The sequence below is a fragment of the Erpetoichthys calabaricus genome, chromosome 18 (assembly GCF_900747795.2).
Source record: "Erpetoichthys calabaricus chromosome 18, fErpCal1.3, whole genome shotgun sequence".
NCBI classification, from domain to species: Eukaryota; Metazoa; Chordata; class Cladistia; order Polypteriformes; family Polypteridae; genus Erpetoichthys; species Erpetoichthys calabaricus.
The window spans coordinates 17,262,703-17,283,773 of record NC_041411.2 but is presented as its reverse complement, the minus strand read 5'-3'; the positions used below and the strand labels follow the sequence as shown (position 1 = coordinate 17,283,773).

Sequence of the window (21,071 nt, the reverse complement as noted above, 5' to 3'; positions counted from 1 at the left end):
CACTTGGATGGGACAATGTTAAATTATCTCCTAGTCATATTGTCCAGGCTTAAGTTTGCTGGAAGATGCCTCACAATTTCACATTTGTCCATCTGACCATCACATATGTACTGGAAATAACTTGAAAGTTCATTAAGTAACTCGCCATACAGGAAGGCAGGAGTGAAAGTGCCCTTCAGTTTCCCATCTGTCACAGTGGCCACCTTGGTCTTACTCTTTGACCAAATGAGCTGCCCATTCCAGGACTACAGACAGCAGTTCTTTTTGTAATTTATGCCAGTGCTTGTGGGCATTAGACCTTTATTTGCTTGCTGACCACACCGCTTGACTTTCTTTGCTTCTTTACCACATTGCATGTCAGCAGCAGGAAACCATAAGTGGGGGTGGAAGGAGCCTGTTAGATAGAACATGTGTCTACATGATGCTTTATTTCCTGTGCTGAGCACAAGGGGCCTATGCCAGCTTGCATTTACTCAGATATACACCAGCATGGAGTTGGGGGGAGGGTGAGGATAGGGGGCATTTCACATGCTTCCAACTAGCCCCATGCTATAGCCCCCACCTTCCTCTGCCTGCTTTGTAATGATTCACATCCGCCCTTTGCCGCCTTCTAAATTAAGATTCTGGTTTGAGCATCTTTATCAAGTCTTGTTGGATAGGGGTTGGCCTTCCTGTTGGTTGTGACCTTATATGTGAGCGTTGGGCCTCTCCTGTCTTCTAACAATTATAGTCAAACTGTTTTGGGTGTAATATGCTGTATGTACATTTGCTGTCAACAGGACTGAAAAGAGCTGCTGTTTAGGGCCATGATAACAGTGTGCACTATTGGCCATCTCCAGCCTCTCCCTAAAGCTCTAATTTAGTTGTCAAATCCAGTTTATGCAAATATGTCTCCTGGGAATTGCTCCCTGCAACTCTGAGCAAAAAGAAAGTGGAAAAAGTTCTCATTATGGAATGTATTCAAAGCAAAAGGTGAAAGTTAATGTGACGGCAAAAGGGCGAGGTAAAGCCAAGTTCACTATATTTATCTAAAACAAATGAGTCTCTTGTTTGCCGTTGGCAGGATTCAAATTAATCCACTTAGTATAGCCTTCAACAGGTTCCTGATGCCTTTCTTTCTTTTGGTCCTTTATGAGCTCCCATAGAGGTTGTCCCTCAAGGTTTAGGACTTCCATTTCTGCTATCCCTATAAGACGTGTGTCGGATTATTAAGTGATCCTGGTAAGGGCTGTGTAACCCCATCTGGCGTGCCCCTCAAAAGATAGTCTGTCCGCTATTGTTGGAACTGGTGTACTGAAGGTGCTACTTGTCTGCTCCGGAAGGTTATTCTGATGTTTGCTGAGTGGTCTGGTCTTCTCTTTATTTGGGTTTATTTCTTTTTCTTCTTTATTGGGCCTGTGGCGTTTAGATTGAGAACCTTTTTTTTTTTTTTTTTCTGCCCCCAACCTTTCAAGCTTTGTGTTGTGAAACTGCGCCAAGCCATGGCCTGCACCATTTAGCCTGCGTGCTAAGAGTACAAGGAGGAACTGAAAACAAAGTTCTCTTTGTATGTCAGGTGTGGCTATTCTGGAGGGGTGGATAATGGGAGCAGGGTGGAGCCTACAGAGCTCACCGGTGTGCAGGTCTCTACTTGGCGGCTGTTTATTTTCCTGATGAGGCATGATTGGAGATGGAGGGTTGGAGGCGAGGGCCCTGAGCTTTCCAGACTGGTGGGTTTGGTCTGTTGTGGGCACCCACAGATATATGACCTATGCCCTTTAGATCAGATTCTTTTTGGGGGCACGTGGTCAGTATGTGCCATCAGACTTTTGTTTGCTTATAACAGGGGTTGCTTATACTGGCCCCCCTGTTGTTCCCCACTTTGTGGCCTTCTCCTTTTCCTCTTCCTTGTTTTGTGGAGGAGGAGGAGGCGCGGTGACACACTTTGAATCACATTTGCATGTTTCCAAGGGAAGTGTGGCTTCCTGACAGGCTAAGCTTTCCGCTTGTGGAGGTGCTGGCCCTGTGTTCCATCTGATCCCTGTTGTATTAAGCTGCACTCAGGCCCCATGAGAGTCGGCAGCTTGTCAGGTCATGGCACATTTTTGGTGACTTAGACTCCCTCGCAAAGCCTCCCCAATTTTCTGCTCCTCTGCTCCGAGACAGTGGGCACTGTCTGCCGCAACTGTCTTGTCCAATTATGCTCCTAATTTCTCTCTGGAAGCTGGCCACTGTGATTTCTTGCCAGGCGCCATCCCCAGCCTTGGCACTCTGGGCATGAGGGTGCCAAGGAGCACCCTTCACATGCCCTTTCACACAGTTTACTCCTGCCAGTAGTGGATTAGCACAAAGCTAGAATGCCAGGATGGGGTTTGCTGCTGGGCTGCCAGTGTTCTTTGGAGTATATAGGCATGGACCTTATTATAATAATGATAATACATTTTATTTATATAGCGACTCTCCCATGCTCAAAGCGCTTATTGATTCTACCTTTGCAGCTCTGAGTATCTTGGTGTACAAGTGTGGTTTGTAATTTTCTACTTATGTGTGCACATAGGTATGAATCTGTGTACTGCACATTAAAAAATGTATTCTTTGCAAATAAGTGTGCTTTATGTGTCTGCATGTCTGTTTGTGTGTGTCATCTGCTCTGTGAGAGACTACCTGCAAGGACCTAGTTTTGTGTACTCTTCATGTGAATGCCATGTGTGCTTTTTGGGTATGAATGCTCATGTGCCATGTTAGTTTTTGTGCATGAATTTGTGTTGTGCATGTCGGATCACTTTTAAATGTGTGAGTGCTGTAGTTTGGTTTCTTGTATTTGTGTAGGAGTGCTAAGTGGGTTTTCATGTTGCAGCTTAGAAATCGCCATCTGTGTGTGCACAAGGGTGATTTAAAAGTGTAGATTTGTGTCTTTACGCGTAGATGTTTGATAGACATTTGTAATATGCATTGATCTGCTTTGTTTGTATGTGGTGGGGAGTACTCAACATGCAGTCCTGCACACCCTCGCTTGTGAATCATGATAGATTTCTTGGCCATGTGTGTGTGCGTGCACAGGACTCGGGAGCTCCACTGCAGGTCTGCACTGCATGCTGCTGTCACTTGCCCAGCCAGGTTGCCTTGACAACGCCCCTACCCAGCACACTTCCCAGGAGCCACTGTCATGTGGCACTGTGTGTCTGTTACCTGGGAGTGGGAGGCAGGTGGTGAGACGGAATTGGATTTTATTTAGGGGTCGTAATCACACTAGTAAATGACCCCACGCCCACCCGGCATGGAGTCAATGTCGCATTCTTGTGCGTGGAAGTGAGGCTGTGATGTCACCAAGCAGATCTGCAGGCTGTCTTCTCTGGAGACCTAGGAGGAGGAGGAGAAGGAGGAGGAGGAGAAGGCGGAGGTGGCAGTGCTCAGACAACCCCTCCCTCCCTCCCTCTCGCTAGATTCCTCAGCTCGGCAGAGATAGCTGGAAACCAAACAGCTGAGCTCATGCGTCGAGTGCGGCAATGACGGATGCCGCCTGCCTAGAACACCAACGACTTGACTGACCCCCCGATTCCACCTCCTTCGTGTTGTTGCCTTTACGTCTGGTCACCTGGAGCGGCCCCACACTCGCATTCCGCTGAAGAGAAGGGTTGGAGAGTGGGAGTCTAGGTCGTGAAGACTGGACAACTTAGTGGAGAGCCACTGGGCTAATCTTTCACGTGTGACAAAAAACTTCCATCAGCCCATGAATCTCTGCTGCTGGACTGGGAAAGACCACAAGACACCCTTCAAGGAGAAATTAAGGTGGCTGGATGCCTGCTGCTCAAACTGAATACTTGCATGCAGATTTAAGGAGTGAAGACAGATTCGCCGGCAGGGCGTGGGGCCCAGGAGCAGGCGTGGGAGCACCTGACTGACTTCCCTTCTCCTGACGTTCAGCCTGCCTGGCTCTCCCTCTCCCTCAGCATTTTGCATGGGTTGCTATCTGGAGACTTCATACTCCTATTTGTCTCAATCTGCCAAGGACTTGGGCAGTACCCCACTGAGGGGGTAACTTACTGAACTTTGGCCATGGATTACCTGGGGGACAAGCTGGCAGTGGCACATACACACGTGGCTCACTGGATGGGGACAGTACGGCGGTCCTTCCAGGAGGCCCTGAGCCTGGTGACGACGGCGAGCCATGAGCGAGCAGGCAATGCCGTGGTGGAGGCAGGCACAGGAGCAAGCTCGTCGTTCAAGAGAGCCTCATCTCTCCGGAGCTTTGCATCCCGCAGCCGTGACTCTTTTCGACGCTTCTCTGTGCGCAGCCAGCAGAGGCTCTCACTGAAGAAGAGGCAAGCAGCATCAGATCCACGGGACCCTGTAAGACTGGTTGTCTGACTCACTATGCTGGTTGCTCTCTGCGTCTCCACTTCTCTGTTTGCGACCATGTCTGCCTTCTGCATGTACGTCTTTGCCGGTGTCTTACTTCCTGTCTGGTTCTCTTTACTGTCTCTTTGCAGTTCCCTCTCTTTCTCTCGTATTTGTAGTTTCCATTCCTTTAGAGTGTGTTGCACATCTCAACTCTGTCCCATTCATTCATTCATTCATTCAGTTTCCTTCTCCTCTGGTCATGTCTCTTGTGTCCTTGGCCCATTCTGTCTTCTGTTTATTTCACCGGCCATGTATCTGTCTTTTTATGTTTTTCCTTCATCTTCCTCCATTGGTATTTCAAACTTGGTTTCACTTGTACCTGTTACTCTTTGTGCATTTGTTTGACACTTCTCCTGTTCCCTTGATCCATTGCTAATTTGCTGCCCACCTCTCACTCTCCTGTGGCACACTGCCCCTTGTTTCATTCATGTCTCTTGCTGTCTCACACTCAGCCTTCTACAACAGCATTTATTTATATAGCACATTTTCATACAAACAGTGTAGCTCAAAGTGCTTTACATGATGAAGAAAAGAAAAATAAAAGACAAAGTAAGATTTAAAATAAGACAACACTAACATAGAGTAAGAGTAAGGTCCGATGGCCAGGGGGGGATTACACTTGCTCCTGGCTGATTTGTGTCCTTCACTTCCCTTGTTGTCTTCTCCCAGCATTCTGTCTTCTAAGTGTGTGTTAAAACTCTACACTTTCTTCTTCTGATAGTGTTGCACTTCTTCAGTTTGCTGTCAATGTCACATGTGCCATGTTCTTCGATCAGTCCCTATTTACGTCACCATGCTCTTCATGTATCATCTTTACTGTCTTTCTTGGTCTTTTACTGTGTGTCCAAGTGTCATGTTTGTCCCTTGGTGTCTCAATCTCTTTCTTACTGGCCTCTTGTATTTCACCCTGCCATTCACTCATTAAGTGTGTGTGTCATCCACTTAGCTCTGTCTTCCTCCTGTTTGGCCTGTCTGATTTGTCCCACTCCTTCTCCTCCTTGCTAATTGCTGGTTTGGTGTTTCCTTGTCTTGATCTCCATTTTCATATGCTATGTCCCTCAGTCATTCTTGTACTCCTCAGAGTCTCACATTATATCCTCTCAGTTTGTTGTTCATTTCTTCAGTGAGTGTCACCTCAGTTTCTCCCTCCATGTCTCACTTTATGGGCTTGTCCATGTTCTAGCTACTCCTTTATACTGTGGTATCTTGCATCCTCTTGCCTGATCCCAATATCTTATTCCTTCTCCTCCTCATTCTCCAGCATCTTATTCCTGTCGTTTTGCTTCCTCTCTTAGCCTTTGCAAGTGTGTGTTTCAGTCTACCGTTGAGTCGTTCAGTTAGGGTCTCTCTTTGTAACTCCTTTTCAGTCTGTCGAGCTGTTCTTTTATGTTTTGGCATCACACCCTTCTGTTCACTCCTTAAGTTCTGTCCAACTTTTGTGCTATCTGTCTTCGTGCCCCACTGTGCCACTCTCTAGTCTCACTCTACTTTTGAGTCGTTCAATTAGAGTTTCCTCGAGTGACACAATTTTGTGTCTATCTCTATGGGCAGCTGTACCTTTTTATACGTCTAAATTCTTTGGTATCTCAGCCTTGTGTTTAGTCCTTAAGGATATGTGACCTAATTCCTTTGGTATCTCACCTGGAGGTTCAGTCCATTTCGCACATTACACCCATTTTATTTTGGCCACTTCTCATGCTGTCTGTGTCCCACTGTTCAATCTCTTCTCACTCTTATATGTTTTTCCCACATCTTAAGTCAGAAAATCTTCTGGTGTCACTCATTTTACTCTGCACATGGCATGCCATTTCACACTTTTGCAGTGACTCACTTTCTTGATGTATTCATATCTCACAGTTCACCCCTTGGACACTTCTTGTCCATCTCACTCTGATATTGATTTCTTTAGTGTATTGCTTTTACATTCAGCTCTCTTCATGTCCACTTGAACCTTTGCCTCAGTCACTCACTCACTTCATATCACACCTTGCTGATTCTGTCAGGGGACTCCCTTTTGTTGATCTTTCTGTTTTGTTGTGACCCATTTTGTTCTGGTTGTCGTAGTCTCATTGTTTTACCATACAGTATGTCTCAATGTTTCTTTGTCCCTTGTTTGGTGTCTGCTTTGTGTCTCACTCTGCTCATCACTCCTTTACTTGCTGGCATCGCTCTGAGTGCCTTTTTGCCTATTGTTTCTAACTGTGTAAGTGGGTTAGAAGATGAGTGAGCAGTTGGATGGGTCTTGCTCTATCATCTCACGTATCTCACCAAAACGTTTTGTGCCTCATTGTCATCCTGGTGTCTCATGACCGGTCTCTCTTATTTCTTTCGTCCCTGTATCTCACACCTGTGGTGCCTCATCACTGGGAATCTTCTAAACATCACTGTCATCCTGTGACGCCATCACTCTCATCTCTAATTAGTGTCACACTCAGTACATTTCATTACTTGACTGTGTCAGGGCTTCTTGTCACATCTCACTTGAGCATTGCTCAGTTGGTGCCTCTATCACACCGCCTTCGCAACATGTTTTGGCCTCCATCTTTCAGTTTTTTTTTTGCTCATGTGGAATTTTAAGTCTCATTCCTGGGGTGTCTCGCTTCTGTCTGTCTCACCTTTCCAGATATGTGCCTGAGCTCTCTTGAACACATGTCCCACCAAGTACACAAGTAGAAGTCATCCTGACCAGGCTTCTATTCTGTGGCACACTCGTCTTCTCGCCAGCTGTCCGATTGGCTGCATGTGACGGCATGCGCTGAGAAAGTAAGCAACAGGCACTCCTGTGCTGGCAGGCCGGGGGCCTCTTGTCACATTCCATTCCACCCTATCCATTTACCGGTCCCTCCCTGTTTTAAGTATTGGAGTATTGTTTTTTTTTTTCTTTTTCTTTTAATTAAGCTGCCCAGGGGCAGTTGCCCACAACTCCACAGACTGGCGCTGGGCCGGCAGTTAATTCCTCTGGGCAGGGATTTCCTCAGGTCCTCTCCCAGAGCTGCACTCTTCCCGCCTTTGTTTTCGCCACTTCCTTAAATGCTGTCTCCTTCCTTACAGGATCTGAGCATGGGAGTGAGGGTGAGAGGCAGAGTGGCTGAGTATGAAACGAAAGGACCTGAGAGTACATGGGAAGACTAGGAAACCATTACAAGAGAGACATGGGTGTCTCAGGGTGCATGTTAGGTATGGGGCAGAATTGGACACACAATGACTCAAGAGACAAATCTTCTGGTTTCATTTCATGTCTGACTTGACTCCTGGCTGGTTTTCTACTTCACTGGTGTTTGTGGGGGCTTTAGCTGAGCACCTGGTTTCCCCCTCTTAGTCTCCCGCTGCATCCTGAGGACACAAAAGGCAAATATTTGGGTTGCCTGGTTACCTGGGAGCCATAGAGACAGTGGTGCTGGCTGCTCATTCCAGAACGAGGCCGTGCGGGGGCTGCCCTGTCGGTGGGTGCATGTGACTCTAAGAAGCTCACTCTGCTACATAGGCCTGCTCTGGTGTGAAGTGGGGTGCCACACATGGTCACACATCGTAGGTACAAGAGAGAAAGGTCTACCAGGTTGTCTGGGGTGTCCACTACATTGTGGACACCAAGGCATCTATGGCATGTGCCTCAGTGGCCACATGTTTGTGTTTATATGGCAGTAGTGTCCAAATGCCCAGAATTATTTTCTTGGTATGGTACCAGGGTGTCCATGGTATGTCCTTTAGCGGCCATATCCCAGTTTCCATGCTGAATTTCAGCAGCAGTGCTAGAGGCTGTCCATAAAGAATGTGTTGTAGTGCCCATGGTGAGTGCATCAGTGGACACATTTTCATGTCCATGTAGCAGTGCCGTACTGGCCATAATGAGTTTGTCTGTCTGTCTGTCTCGTGGGGCTGGGGTGCCATGGAGATCAATTTGCGTCACTGTGGCAGTCCCTAATATATTTGTTGGTGGCTATGCCAACTCCTAATCACCACATTTGTTTGTTGAATATCTTCAGCAGTTTCATGATGTCTGCAGTGTATCTGTCTTGTGTTGCCGGGGTGCCATTTTAGATTTCTTGGTGGCAACATTCTGATGATCATTATGAATCTCTATGTCAGTGCTAAGCCATCTGTATTATGTTTGATAGTGGCCATGTCCACTTTTGGTGACACGTAATACTGTTGTTTTTGAATCTTAGTAACAGTTCTAAGCTGTTCATATTAAAATTGTCAGTGATGCTAATTCCGAGTGCCTCAGTGGCCAAATTGTGGTTTTCATATTGAACTTGTGCAACACTGCCAAGTTATCCATACTGCATTTGCCAGTTGTGGCAACAGGGTGCCGATTGTGAATCTCTTGAGTGGCTTCATTATAATGACACTATGACAGTGCTCGGCCGTCCATAATGAATGTGTATTGGTTTATATACAGAGTGCATCAGTGTCCATGTTGAGTCTCTGCAGAGGTGCCAAGCTATTCGTAGTAAATGAATCTGTGGGGCCAGGGTGGCTGTGCCATCTTTTAGTGGCCAATTTTTCATTTTCTTAGTGAATCTCTATCTCAGTGCTAAGCTGTCTACTGTCAATGTGCCAATAAGCTGCTTCTGCAGCAATGCTAGGCTATAGAGAGTATCACTACCATGGTGACCAAGGCAAGACATTCTGATGGCATCCAGAGTTACATGGAAACATGACCTTTTGTCATGCATTTGTCCATTCTTTCTACTTACAGGAGCAGCTGAGGCAGTGCATTTCCAAGCAGGGCCCAGAGCACAAAGACACAGACACGCTCGTGCAGGAAACCGAAAGTCAGTATGGAACGTGGGACACTGGCCTGCACAGTGAGGAGAGGTGAGTGCCCAGGACAGATGTTGGCAAAGGGGAGGGTGACTGATGTGAAGTTCATCTCAAATGTGTTTTGTTGCCAGCCTCACTCCAGTCTCGCCGACCACCAGTAGCAGCGCCAGCACATCTCAACAGAAACAGGTTTTGCACAACACTCCTTCCTCAGCCTCCTCACAGACCGATTGGATCTTGGACCCGGGGAAGGAAACCAACATACCAGCGCCTCACAGCCCCAGTCTGGACCACGATTTGGTTGATGGGCCAGATCCAGCACTCGTCCTGTCTCCTGGCATGCAGGCGGACGTCACAGAACTGTCCTTCCCTGAAGTGAGTTCATTTAGATCCTGGGTTTCTCAGTAGGGTGGCAGAGGTGGGTGCCAGCAGTCTGTGACACAAACACCTGGTCTTAAGAGTTTTTGTCCCAGACTGCGATGTGGCATAACCCTTTACACCCTTCACCCCTCTGGAATAAATAAGTAAATTCAATTAACTTAAAGTCCACCTCTCATAATCACAATCCTGTGTCACTTTTTAAAATGTATTCCACCCCCTAATCATTTAAGGTCTCTTTATAACCTAGAGGCCTTCCCTCTCTTCAACCCAGACAATGTTGTCAATGCTGTAGAATGTAAAGACCCCCCAAAATACATGTATCTGCCACACTGACAGTGTCCCCTGTTCCTCCATGCAGAGAGTTGTGTCTCTCCTTGACTCCAGTGCCCAGAAGAACCGTGCTCAGCTCAGTAAGAAAAGGAGCCGCCGTACTCTACCTTCCCGCTCGGTGAGGCGCAGTGGGGTTCCAGCAGGTGCAGATCGCTTGTCCATCCTCCCAGAGCAGGGCAGTGACAACTGGATGTTCAAGGACTCAACAGGTAGCTATGAGCAGTGTACAGTAAAACCTTTCATGCCTTTCATTATTAGTCATGGGGCCTGTCAAAATGAACCCATCATTTTGATAGCGTAACTCTTTCACTGACCCCGTTTCATTAAGTCTCAGTGGATTGGCGGACACTTTTTTTTACTGATCAGCTCCTTCAGTTTCTGGGGAAGTGCTTGACATTTCTTCTGATCTTGACTTTCAGAGGATGCCCTTTGTGGTACATGGGCCCCCTCTACTGGATGTGTGCTGTAATTGGGGGGAAAAAAGTAAAGAATTCCTCTCTTTATCTGTTTTCTTCTTACTCTGCAGAGGAGAAGGTCACAACAGAGAAACTGACAGACTCTGAGGATGAAGAGCAACCAAGGCAGGTGGAACGGTCACCCCACTCACACTCCCAGCGTGTCCCTGTTTTTCCAGTAATGGACCCTTCGTCTCTCAAGGTAGATACCTTTAGGGTGACATTGTCTCATTTTGGGCTGTGAAAAAACATGTGCAACAATGATTTTTTTATTCTGCCTTTTCCATACTTGTTTGCTTTGGCATTTTCATTTTGGGGGTACTAGTGCGACAGATTTTGTGCACAGTTGAATATAACTTTATACTTATTAAGAACATAAGGCATGTCACAAATGTGAGGACACTAGTAGGTACTGGAGGCTTAGGAACCTTCTCACCAGTTAACTACATGGCTTTACTTGCCATCACCATGAAGAGCCAGTAGGTGTAAACTTATTCTAAACTTACACAGACCCCATGGAAATTAGCAGTCTGTATCTGTGCTTTATCCTCTAAAACACTTTGCCCATCCCTAGTCACTACCATCCTTTACCTTCAGCTTTCCAGGACCTGTTTTTTTTTTTTTATTTATATGGCATACTATTGCTGCCTCGTAGCTGGAATTCTCACTCTGGCCATCTAGAGCATAAGGAGATGGCCCCCAAATTGCTCACCAATGCCTACACTCCTCATTGGCCAGTGTGTATTGTGCCTCTCCAGTATTTTCTTACACCCATGTGCACATTTGTCTTTGTTTTACCTGTGTGTCCCAGGTGCCACTGAGAAAGAGGCCAGACTCAGATGGTTCAAGTGACAGCCCTGCTTCATCCCATCTCGCCAGGTCCCCCAAATCGCACTTTTCCCATGGGGCTCGAGTTCTGCCACCAGCTGGCGGGGATGTCGGGTAAGTTTTCAAAAACAGTAGGACTACATCTGGTTGATTTTTCCTTTGACCTCTTGCAACACAAATAACATTTGTTACTTTTCACTTCAGGTCTGCAGAACAATCTCCACAGTGGCTTAAGGAGCTGAAAAGCAAATCAAGGCTGAGTCAGTACGAGAGTAACTCGTGAGGTTCAGGTACGAAAGATCTACAAGTAAGCCTATTGTAATTTCTGCTTCTTTGGGAGATCAACTAGCCATTATGGTGGGCTCCTTATAATAGACAAGTTTGGACAACCTCTCTTCCAAGGTGCACATCATTGTTGTGGTGCTGCACTTGGTGACCATGGCTAGGATGTAAAAATTGGTGAACAGTTGGATACAGTGGGAAGTCGGAGAACCATAAACACATGGAATAGGTTGCCTAGTAGTGTAGTTGACAGTAGGACTTTAGGTACTGTCAAAGCTAGACACAAATGTTGCATACTTTGATGCCTACTAATGTCCTCACTCATGCAGGGACAATTTTTAAAGCTGCTAAATTAACATGGATCTCGGTGGGATGTGGAAGGAACATCCAAGTACCTGGAGGCAGACCCCTGGAGAGCTGAATTTAAAACACAGGAAGGAACCAAGACATCTGTTTACGGCTCTATTGTTTGGTTTCTTTTGAACAAGTTAGCGGTATTAAAGGTCAATTCTGTAAGTCCCCCACACCAGAAGGTCCACCTTGGTATACTGTATTTCTGCTTACACTTTGACCTGCATCTGTTTATATGGGGAGCCCTCACATAAAGATGAAAACTAGTTCAGTGGCTCTATTTTCTAATGTAGAATTTTTAAAACCTCCACCCCATACAAACTGAACCTACACTCGGGTACACAGTCCCATTCAATAGGGACTCAGATTTGGGTCAGTGTGAAAATAAGGGGTTCTGTTTCATTAGCATATTGTAAAATATGATAAGGGGACCTTGAAATACTTAAACAAGGCCATGCTGACACAGTAAGTGTGGTATCCCATCAATTGGATAGCCTCTGGTGTTCTCATCAAGTTAAGGAGGGTAGCCATTACCATTTAGAGCTGAGTGACCGCTACCGGTGCACTATGTTCAATCCACCTCTCGTACCATCTGCACTGGGGTATGTTTGGTTGTTGGTACCTCGTATCCCACCCTGATGCCTCTATCTCCTTGTTTCTTTCAGGACTGTGCTGGAGGGAGATGAGGAGGAGGTGGATGCTGTATGGAAGCCTTAATCTTTGCCCCAGACATGTTTACCAAGCCTTGGCTGCTATGTGCGTGGTGCCTTCAGGAGCACATGGCTGGCTGCTGGAGCGGCCATGTGTGCCCAGCGTAATCAATCTCCAGATGTACTATTTTGCTAGTTAGTTTATGGCCACTTTATGCACTTCTCAGCAGGGTGGGATTTTTTTTTTTTCTTCTTTAATTTTTCCAGAAGGGCAGGGTCCTGATCGTGTTCCCCACTCCCGTGACCCTTTCCTCTTCCAGGGAATCCTCGCTGCTGAATGTGTCTAGTCTGGACAGCCGCTCGTTAGTGAGGAGCCTCCTTTTTTTTTTTTTTTAACTTTTATTTTATGTGAATGCTTGGCACAGAACAAAAGACAAACTCTAATGATCAAAAAGCACTGGCTGCCTGCAACGAAGAGGTGGACCCCACGCTGGTTGTGCTCCATGTTGGTTGTTTTTGGGGGTGGCATTTACCCTTTGAAATCCTTATGGAAAGAAGGACCTGACAAGCAATAATGACTGATGACTGAGCACCCCCTGCCCGTCACCATGAGGCAAACGCAGTCTGACAGCCAAATGCCCAACCACTTGCTTAGAAAAAGGGGAGCTAGCATACAGGCGGGCGCCTCACAAATGCCACCTTATACCAGCCTGATTTATGCGTGTCTGCCCATTTGCAGTTCAACATCCAAGTAAAGGGCCATTGGATTCTGGTTGGGTAAGCGTGGCCTCACTTAAGTGTTTGGGGGAGTCTTTGCCATCTCTGCCCTGCTGGTTTGGGATAATGCACTTCACTTCTTGAACCTGTGGCCGGATGGCTTTGGCAAGAAAGCATCTGACAAGTAAAAAAAAAAAAAAAGTTCTGGAACGCTGTCTGTCTCTCTCTCTCTCTTTCTTTTTTTTTTTAATCATGTTATCTTTTATGTCTTTATTTTTTTGCTTATTCATTTTTGTTCCTTTTGGTTTTGAGTTTTTTTTTTTAATGTTTTTATTTGGAAGTGGTGATTCACACGCCACTGTCTTCAAAATGCCACACTTCTATCAGATTTTTCTTAATAAATTTTAAATCATGTGAAATGTTGCAAGCCTGTCATTTGGTGGGCAAGCGGGCGGGCACAGTGACGTTTAGTGTGTTGAGTTGTTGCATGGCAAAGGGCCATGTAGGTAGCTTTGGAATTGGGGTCTTGTCATCACAGTGAAGCATGACGGCAACACGCCCACTGAGATGAGATGGGCATACAAGGAACTCCCCCACCCCCAAACAGATTCTAAAAGCTGGCATGTGGGTCAATTTTCTTACAAAGGTAAGTTTTTTTTTTCTGTTGGTGGACTAGCAGAGACTTTTGGGATGCCACATAGCCAGGGTTGCTGTAAAGGGCCCACATGAGAATTGGCACAGTGAATTGTAAAGTACCCCACACAAAAGGTAGTAGAAAATGTAAAGGGAGCAGCATGATGGAGTTTTAAACAATCCTCATAAAGACTGGCATAAACTCTGAAGGGAGACCTTTCAGGGTGATTTTATTGTGAAGTGGGGGACCTACTCGGACTGCCTCCGGACTCTGAGGTGCCTGATAGAGACTCGGGGCTGCCATGCACTGCAGTGTTGCTACCTACACAAAGAATGGCTATTAAAGGTGCCAACTAAAAGTTAAAAATGCCACATGAGGCAGTGTTTTGTTAAAGCATGTGTAACCTGCACAAAGAGTGGCATCAGATCTGAGAGGAGCCATGAATAAAGATGTATGAGACTCCTACCAAACTGGGGCACCATGGTGGGTGGCAGTGTGTGTGTGTGTGCAATCTGGCTACAGACTGGAGTGCCATGTTGGTCCCTCCTAGTGTTTCACTAACTGAAAGATGTACACTAGCTCCCAGGGATACCACACTGGGTGGAGTGTGAAGCTGTGTGCTCACATAAAGACTGGTATACACTCTTAAAGGTGCCAAATGGAAAGGCTTGTCACAATTAGAATTTTTTCCAGCAGGCCCTGCTCAGATTCTGACCTTCCTTTTCATTCAGGAGATGTGGATTAGAAGCCAGCAACCTCAGCTACTGTATAAAAAGAGCAAGAAAAGAAGAGTATCTTTTTCCCCAAAATGGAAGCTTATTCTAAAATGTTATTCGTTAGATCCTGCCATAATTTTAAAATTTTTTGAACAGATCCTGTATGTGAGAATTTGTTTTTTTGCCAATTTTAACTAATACATCAGTTACCCACTAACTTAAGAGTGGTGGGGTGGGATTCTTCCAGTTGAGCAAGGTAAGTCTACGTGCTAGTAGTGAGGTAAAGGCAATTATAGTTTGTCGTTCTCTTGTGCTTGCTTTGAATTAAAAAAAAAACTGTGTGCCACAATTCTCATATGGCAAGCAGAGTCTTGACCATTCCTTCACTCCTGTTGCCATCTAGAGGAGGCTGAACACAAAATCTGACTGTGCCCAAGTCTAAAAACTGGCACAACGGGGAGCACAAAGTGACCACCCCAGAAAACCTGCTGACTGGGCTTTTCTCCCAAGTCCCTGGCATGGGTGCCAGCAGCGAATGTGCTGAAGCGAAACTTCTCTGTCTAATCTGTTTGTTGGCAGGGGATGCAGAGAGGCAGCTGGGCAGCGATGCGAGGCTACTATTGAGAACCAGTGTGGTGGACACAATGTATCTGACAGACTTGCTGTATCAACAGGTCCTTGTTCTGCTGCAGTGGTCAGAAATAATGAATAAATAGCCCCCCGAAAGCGGAAGGCCAGTATACGGCAGTAGCAGTGGGGCGCTTGGACACTCACGAAGAGCAGCAGGTACTGGTGCCACTTACCCGTCTCTGCGACCATGTTATGGAAAGCTCTTTGGCAAGGGCTGGGGTGCATAACACAGAGCTATTGGTTGAGGTCTAAAACTGGCCAGCCTGTCCGTGAACCCAGCTGGCAAATGCTAAAGGGCATTAGGAGTGGGTTTTGGGTCTGTGCCATTTTCCCTGCTGACAAATCAAGTATGGGCAGGGTTATCAGCTCACCACCAATTCTGCAAAGTACTGCAGACCTCCATCTTTATCCTGTTACCCAAACAGTTCTTAGCCAGCAGCTTTATAGTGTGCCAGTGACTGGATGGCATATTTGGAGAGGGGTCTGTTGTGGTCTTTTGGTTCTTGTTCTTCTTAGTAGCTGCATAGCGCTGTAAAGTGCCAGGTATCAGTTACCTGGGCACAGGACTCATTTATGGATGGCAGCTGAGTGGGTTATTCCTCTGTCTCCTCAGTCTCTCCTCCACTCTTGAATATGCCAATGTCTTCAGCTAGGGCACTCCACTCCAGCCCTGATATGCTTTATTCCCTGAGCTCTCAGCGCTTGAACACACTCGGGAGTAACTGATCCAGGTCTGGGGAAGTGATGTCAGCCCTGCCAACTGCCCTTGCTGCCCATCTGTAATCTCAACTGTTTCTTTTCTAGCAGGCTTCATCATGAGCGAACCTCAAAGTGTTCCCGAGCAGATGGCAGCAGGGAAGAGCCAAGGAGGAGCAGGTGGGAGCTACAAGGTGAGAAGGAGGGGATGCCATCAGGGCAGTGTCAGCTGGGGCTCACACATAATTGTGGTGTGGCATTTTGGGTGAGGTGCATTTCTCACTGTGGTCACACGTGACTCCCTCTGGTAAGAGGGGTAGGGGTCAGTGTAAGTGGGCACTCATGCCTACCCAGACAACATCCACCTACCCCACTCACTTCTTTCTGTCCTATCCATGTCCTCTTATCCTGCCCAGGTCTCTTGCCCACATTTTTTCCCTCTCTCTCATGTCTTGCCCACTCTGTCTTTCCTTCTAGGCTGTCGTTTTTGAACTTGAGAACTTCCAGGGCCGGAAGTTGGAACTCTCGGCCGAGTGTAAGGATCTGTGCGAGAAAGGCTTTGAGAAAGTGGGCTCTGTCCTCATCGAGTCTGGTCCGTGAGTATGCCGATGGGGAGTCAATTGGGAAAGGGGACATGTTTGCCGATTTCTACAGCTTTCCTTAGACTGCTGTGTGTGTTTCTCTCTCTCTTGTCTTCACCCTACCCTTTTTCATTTCTTTTTATGCAGTTGGGTGGGATTTGAGCGCCAGGCCTTTGGTGGAGAGCAGTTTGTTCTGGAGAAAGGTGAATACCCTCGGTGGGACACGTGGTCCAACAGCCAGGCTAATTACAGCTTCATGTCCCTCCGTCCCCTGAGAGTGGTAAGTGGGCGCGGGTGCCTCTGCCAAATTACACTCCGTCTGTTGAATGCGTGTCAATAAGGACACCTCCACACTTTTCACTGGCTGCGCCAGGCAGATCCTCGCCCAAGCATGAAATGCCTCGCACTCATCAGCTCTGCCCAGGTGTCATTGGCACGTGATGTGGAGCTGACAGCTGCCATCATGCCCGCCCAAACACGCCTCACAAAACCAGAGAGCTGGGCTCACAGCAGCAAGCATGTTTCAAAATTGTTGTCTCCTGCTGGTGAAGATGTGAGAAGCTGAATTGGGACCCGAACATCTACACCTGTTATTAAGTGGGACTGCCTGGACAACCCTGATGCCAGGGTCTGCTTGGTGTGGGCACTGTCAGACAAGTAGTGTGGATCTACACAAATATGAGTAATGCATCAATGAAAGAGATTCGAGATGTTGTGAGTACCTGGTCCTCTTCATTCAGTAACAGTGACAGCGTGAAGACAACATGCATTAGTCCATGGGTGTGGTCTGTTAAACAGGACATCGCAACTCAGGCCGGTTCAACATTAGAATGGGAGCAACCAAACTTTGAAGACCTTGTGGAAATGTGGAGCGTGGAACTGGAGGTAAGTCAAGTGGGATGTGGCCTGTCCAGGCTGTGAAGTTTAGAATGAAGTCAACTCAGGCAGGTAGTCAAGTGATGGTAAAGGTAAGAGCAACCAGAGTGGGACTAATTAATATTCATCGAATATAAGTGGCCACCCAGGCCTGCTCAGGTTAGAATCAGGTCATTGGTATTAGTGAGTGTTGATATCGGTCAACCACTGATCAATCAAACCTGAAAGAGGTCAGGCAAGAAATGACCACCCAGGCCAGGTCAAATTTAAAGTCCATCACTCTGACCCATTAATTAAAGATATCTGTGCCAACATGCGGCCCAACATTTATTAGTCAGTCAACACCCGGTCAGCTGCAAACTCCAGTAAGGTGGGGGTCACTCTAGTAAATTTGTGCTAACATGTAACCCACCGCTTCTTGTAGCCGGACAGGGCCTAGTGATTTTGAAGCCTTCAGGTTATCTGGTGGAGTAACTGACACAATGCAACTTGGTCATTCAAGGTGAGCTGGATCTGGTGGTCCTCATCATCCTGACTGATTACTGAAGAACAGAAGGAAAGTAACAAAGTCTAGAAGATGTCTGACCAGCTAAACCACTTGTGTCACCATCCAGCTGAAGACTGCCAGCCAAATGATGTCTGTCGGTCCAGTGTGTAATCACTGGGATGTTCTGATTGGTCAGCAGACTAATATTGTCTAATTGGATAGAAAATGGTCAGTCCAAGGAGACAAGAGGAAGAGGACACCAGAAGAATTGCCATTTATACATGGAGTACACAGAACAAAATGACCAAAACCAAAGCTTTAAGCAAGCATTGAAGAACATGGTAGACCCTTACTTCCAAAATGGCACCACAATGGTGTCACCAACGGAACATCACATTTTCACAATGATAATAAAATCAACAAGTAAAATGTTAATACAGAAAGGAGTACTTACAGGGGTCGTCTTACTCAAGCTGTCTAGTTGCACAAAAGTCCTGGTTAGCCAATGCTGAATGACTCTGGCGTTCTTAGGGGACAACCTTTACTTATTCAGGTGTTGCTTCAGGACTAGTTTGGGTGGTCGACCCACCTTGGACCATACTGACTTCCCTACCTACCCAGGACGGAGGATCAGTGATGAGATTTGTGCCACCGAACCACTCTGAATGTCAGTAACATTGTGATCAAGAAAACCAGCGTGCTCGCACTTAGGAGAAGGTGGACAAGACATGAACCACCGGTCCACCTCGAGTATTGAGGCCAACCTTGTCCAAGTTGGGATGTCTCACAGCATGTAGGCTCCATAAACTTGTCGATGAATCCTTTATTGATATAACTTCGGCATGGTGTGCTCAAGTCAGGGGTGTTCAAGTGCTTCTGCTGTTCTACCCTGTCAGCTGAATGGGTGGTACTTCCACAACTGAGCCTTAAAATGTCCAAGATCTGTGTGAGGACAAGTCTGGAGGACACCAGATGGGGAGGCGTATAAGATGACAGACTTGACTTGACGTAGAGGAGGCTTGGTGATGTAACCACTTGAAGGTGGGCTTACCTGGTGAGGAGGCTTGGATGTCCACAATGGTGTGGAGATCAACTGGCCATCTAAGTGAGAGAGAGGGCAGAGAGATGCTCAGTCATTTCCTTTAGGTATGGTTTGACCTGGCATACAAACATCATCTGGGCTTGGGTGCAGATTGCCCTACTGCTGGGTGTGATCCTCCGCTGTCCCAGTGTGCCACATCATGATTTGGCTCTCCCTTCTATTTTAGGACAGTGCAGAACACAAAATCCACCTCTTTGAGAACGCTGGCTACAATGGGCGCAAGATGGAGATTGTGGATGATGATGTGCCCAGCCTGTGGGCACACGGCTTTCAGGACCGCGTGGCCAGCATCAAAGTACTGAATGGAACGTAAGGGTGTTTTACTCTGTACTTACCAGGGTGGGCTACACATCAGTGTAAGAGAATCCTGTGTTGTGCTAGCTAGAAGTGGGCAATGGATACCCCTGACGGGCAAGTCAAACACATACCTCTTAGGGGTGTTTTGCTGAGTTTTTGTTAGGGTGGTCAGAGTGCAGACCGAGGGTAGGCTGTGAAGACTTTCACGTTGGGGGTCTGGGATTTGGAGGGAGGGAGGGCAGAATGGTGGGGTCAAGAGATCTAGAGAGATGGATGAGCTGCTAACCATGTTGTCAGTGAGATCAGTTATGTAGGTATCAGGGGGGCTGTTATTTAGTTATGCTTCAGCTGTTGGACTGGTGAGCTGAGTTGTACTTCTTAAGGTATTCGGGATTGAGTAGCTGGCATCTCGTAAAGTGGTATGTAGGCCAGTTCTTAATGAGTCATGGGGTTAATGCGGAGTGAAGTGCAGAGGCCTCAGTGGGCTGGGCAGTTTTTATTTAGCTTGATTCTGTGTCAGGGTGCAATTACAGAAGATATTTATGTGTATGTTGGGCTCTTAGGGATGGACATGTGCTCCCGGTGTGGTGTTCAGTGAACAGCTTTGGGTGTCCAGTTCTTCATTATTAAGTGCTCTGAGGTTCAGGTGGCAGGCATATCTGGGTAGTGCCACCACGCGCTTGCTGACGTTTAAGAGATGGTCTTCAGGGCGGCTGACTTTTAATTAGGTTTAAAGGTCGTCTTCACTCTTATCGTCCAGTGGACTGCCCATGTCTGTCTACTCGGGTGTTCTGGTTGGCTGGTATTTAATCATTCAGGTGTTCTGGTTAGTCAGTCCTTAACTGCTCAAGCCTTCTGATTGGCCTGTATTTAATCACTCCAGCGTTGTGGTTGGTCAATGCATAATTGTGCAGGTGTTCTGGCTCTTTGATGTCTAACTAGCTGAGGATTAGTTACTCAGGTGTTCTGGTTGATTGATGGTTAACAGTACAGGTGTCCTGGTTTGCTGATGTTTAATCAGTCGGATGTCCTGATTGGTTGATGTTTAATTATACAGGTCTCCTAGTGGTTTGGCGTTTGCTTACCCTGGTGTTCATTTTTTGGGGGTGTTCAGGCTGTCTTAGTTCTTTGAGATATTCTGATGTTTCAGTGCCTGAGACCTTTGATAAAGACCTGGGGAGGTCTAATGTTTGTTTGACTGCCAAGTGGGTGGGTTTTGGGGTGCTTATCTTCTGGTCTTTTTAGAGTGCTGTGTGTTTAGGAGATGCTGTCCCTCAGTAATGGATTTCCTTGTCACTTCCGCACAGCTGGGTAGGCTACATGTACCCCGGATATCGAGGCCGCCAGTTTGTCTTTGAGAAGGGGGAGTTCAAGCATTGGAATGATTGGGAAGCCAACCTGCCTCAGATCCAGTCGATCCGGCGTGTGCGTGACATGCAGTGGCACAAACGTGGCTGTTTCCAGCTGCCTGCCACGCCTGCTGTCCCCGCGGCCGTCGGGAGCAGCTGAAGGAGAGCACTGCCGGCCAGCAGTCACTCGGACTCCGCTAAAGCCAGCAAAGCCACGAAGAAACGGCGGATGCACCAATGACCCGGTCCTAGCGTCCGGTGATAATGTCCATGCACTACCCTCTTAATAAAGATTAAGACCCATACTCGAGTGTGACTGAGAGCTTTATGTGTGGTTGTAGTGCGATATTGGGGTTTTTTTTATCCACACTGTATCTGCCGTCTTGATCCCACAAGCCTAAAACCTCCACTACATGATTACATCTGATGCTTCGAGCGAGGAGGAGCCATCTGGCTGGTAGGTTCAGGTGACCATTAACAGTAATGGAGTCAGGCCCTTCAGGCCCCTCCGCAGGCCCTCCAGCATAACCAAGAGCTCCCAGGCAACTGAAAACAAAGCTGACAC

At 47.0% G+C, this 21,071-nt stretch overlaps 2 protein-coding genes across 4 annotated transcripts in view; both read left to right on the top strand.

The window, feature by feature from the left end:
* Positions 1–13,557, top strand: part of si:ch73-138n13.1 (uncharacterized) — a 76,247-nt gene extending 62,690 nt beyond the window's left edge. For both annotated transcript variants that reach the window (XM_051921244.1, XM_051921243.1), the window contains 7 exons: positions 9,080–9,198; positions 9,276–9,519; positions 9,884–10,064; positions 10,382–10,512; positions 11,122–11,252; positions 11,343–11,428; positions 12,437–13,557. In XM_051921244.1, the coding sequence (XP_051777204.1) occupies positions 9,080–9,198; positions 9,276–9,519; positions 9,884–10,064; positions 10,382–10,512; positions 11,122–11,252; positions 11,343–11,421 (885 nt within the window). In that variant the 3' untranslated portion in view covers positions 11,422–11,428; positions 12,437–13,557. The remainder of the gene's footprint in view (positions 1–9,079; positions 9,199–9,275; positions 9,520–9,883; positions 10,065–10,381; positions 10,513–11,121; positions 11,253–11,342; positions 11,429–12,436) is intronic.
* Positions 13,558–14,517: 960 nt separating this feature from the next.
* On the top strand, positions 14,518–20,813 carry LOC114669086 (beta-crystallin B3-like). 2 transcript variants are annotated; one of them, XM_051921254.1, is made up of 6 exons: positions 14,518–15,706; positions 15,926–16,008; positions 16,292–16,410; positions 16,543–16,675; positions 19,027–19,169; positions 20,465–20,813. In XM_051921254.1, the coding sequence occupies exons 2-6, from the start codon at positions 15,934–15,936 to the stop codon at positions 20,664–20,666; spliced, it is 672 nt and encodes a 223-aa protein (XP_051777214.1). In that variant the 5' UTR covers positions 14,518–15,706; positions 15,926–15,933; the 3' UTR covers positions 20,667–20,813. The 2 variants fall into 2 exon arrangements, with proteins under 2 accessions (XP_051777214.1, XP_051777215.1); XM_051921255.1 differs by lacking the exons at positions 14,518–15,706; positions 15,926–16,008; positions 16,292–16,410; positions 16,543–16,675 and adding an exon at positions 16,744–17,280.
* Positions 20,814–21,071: the final 258 nt, after the last annotated feature.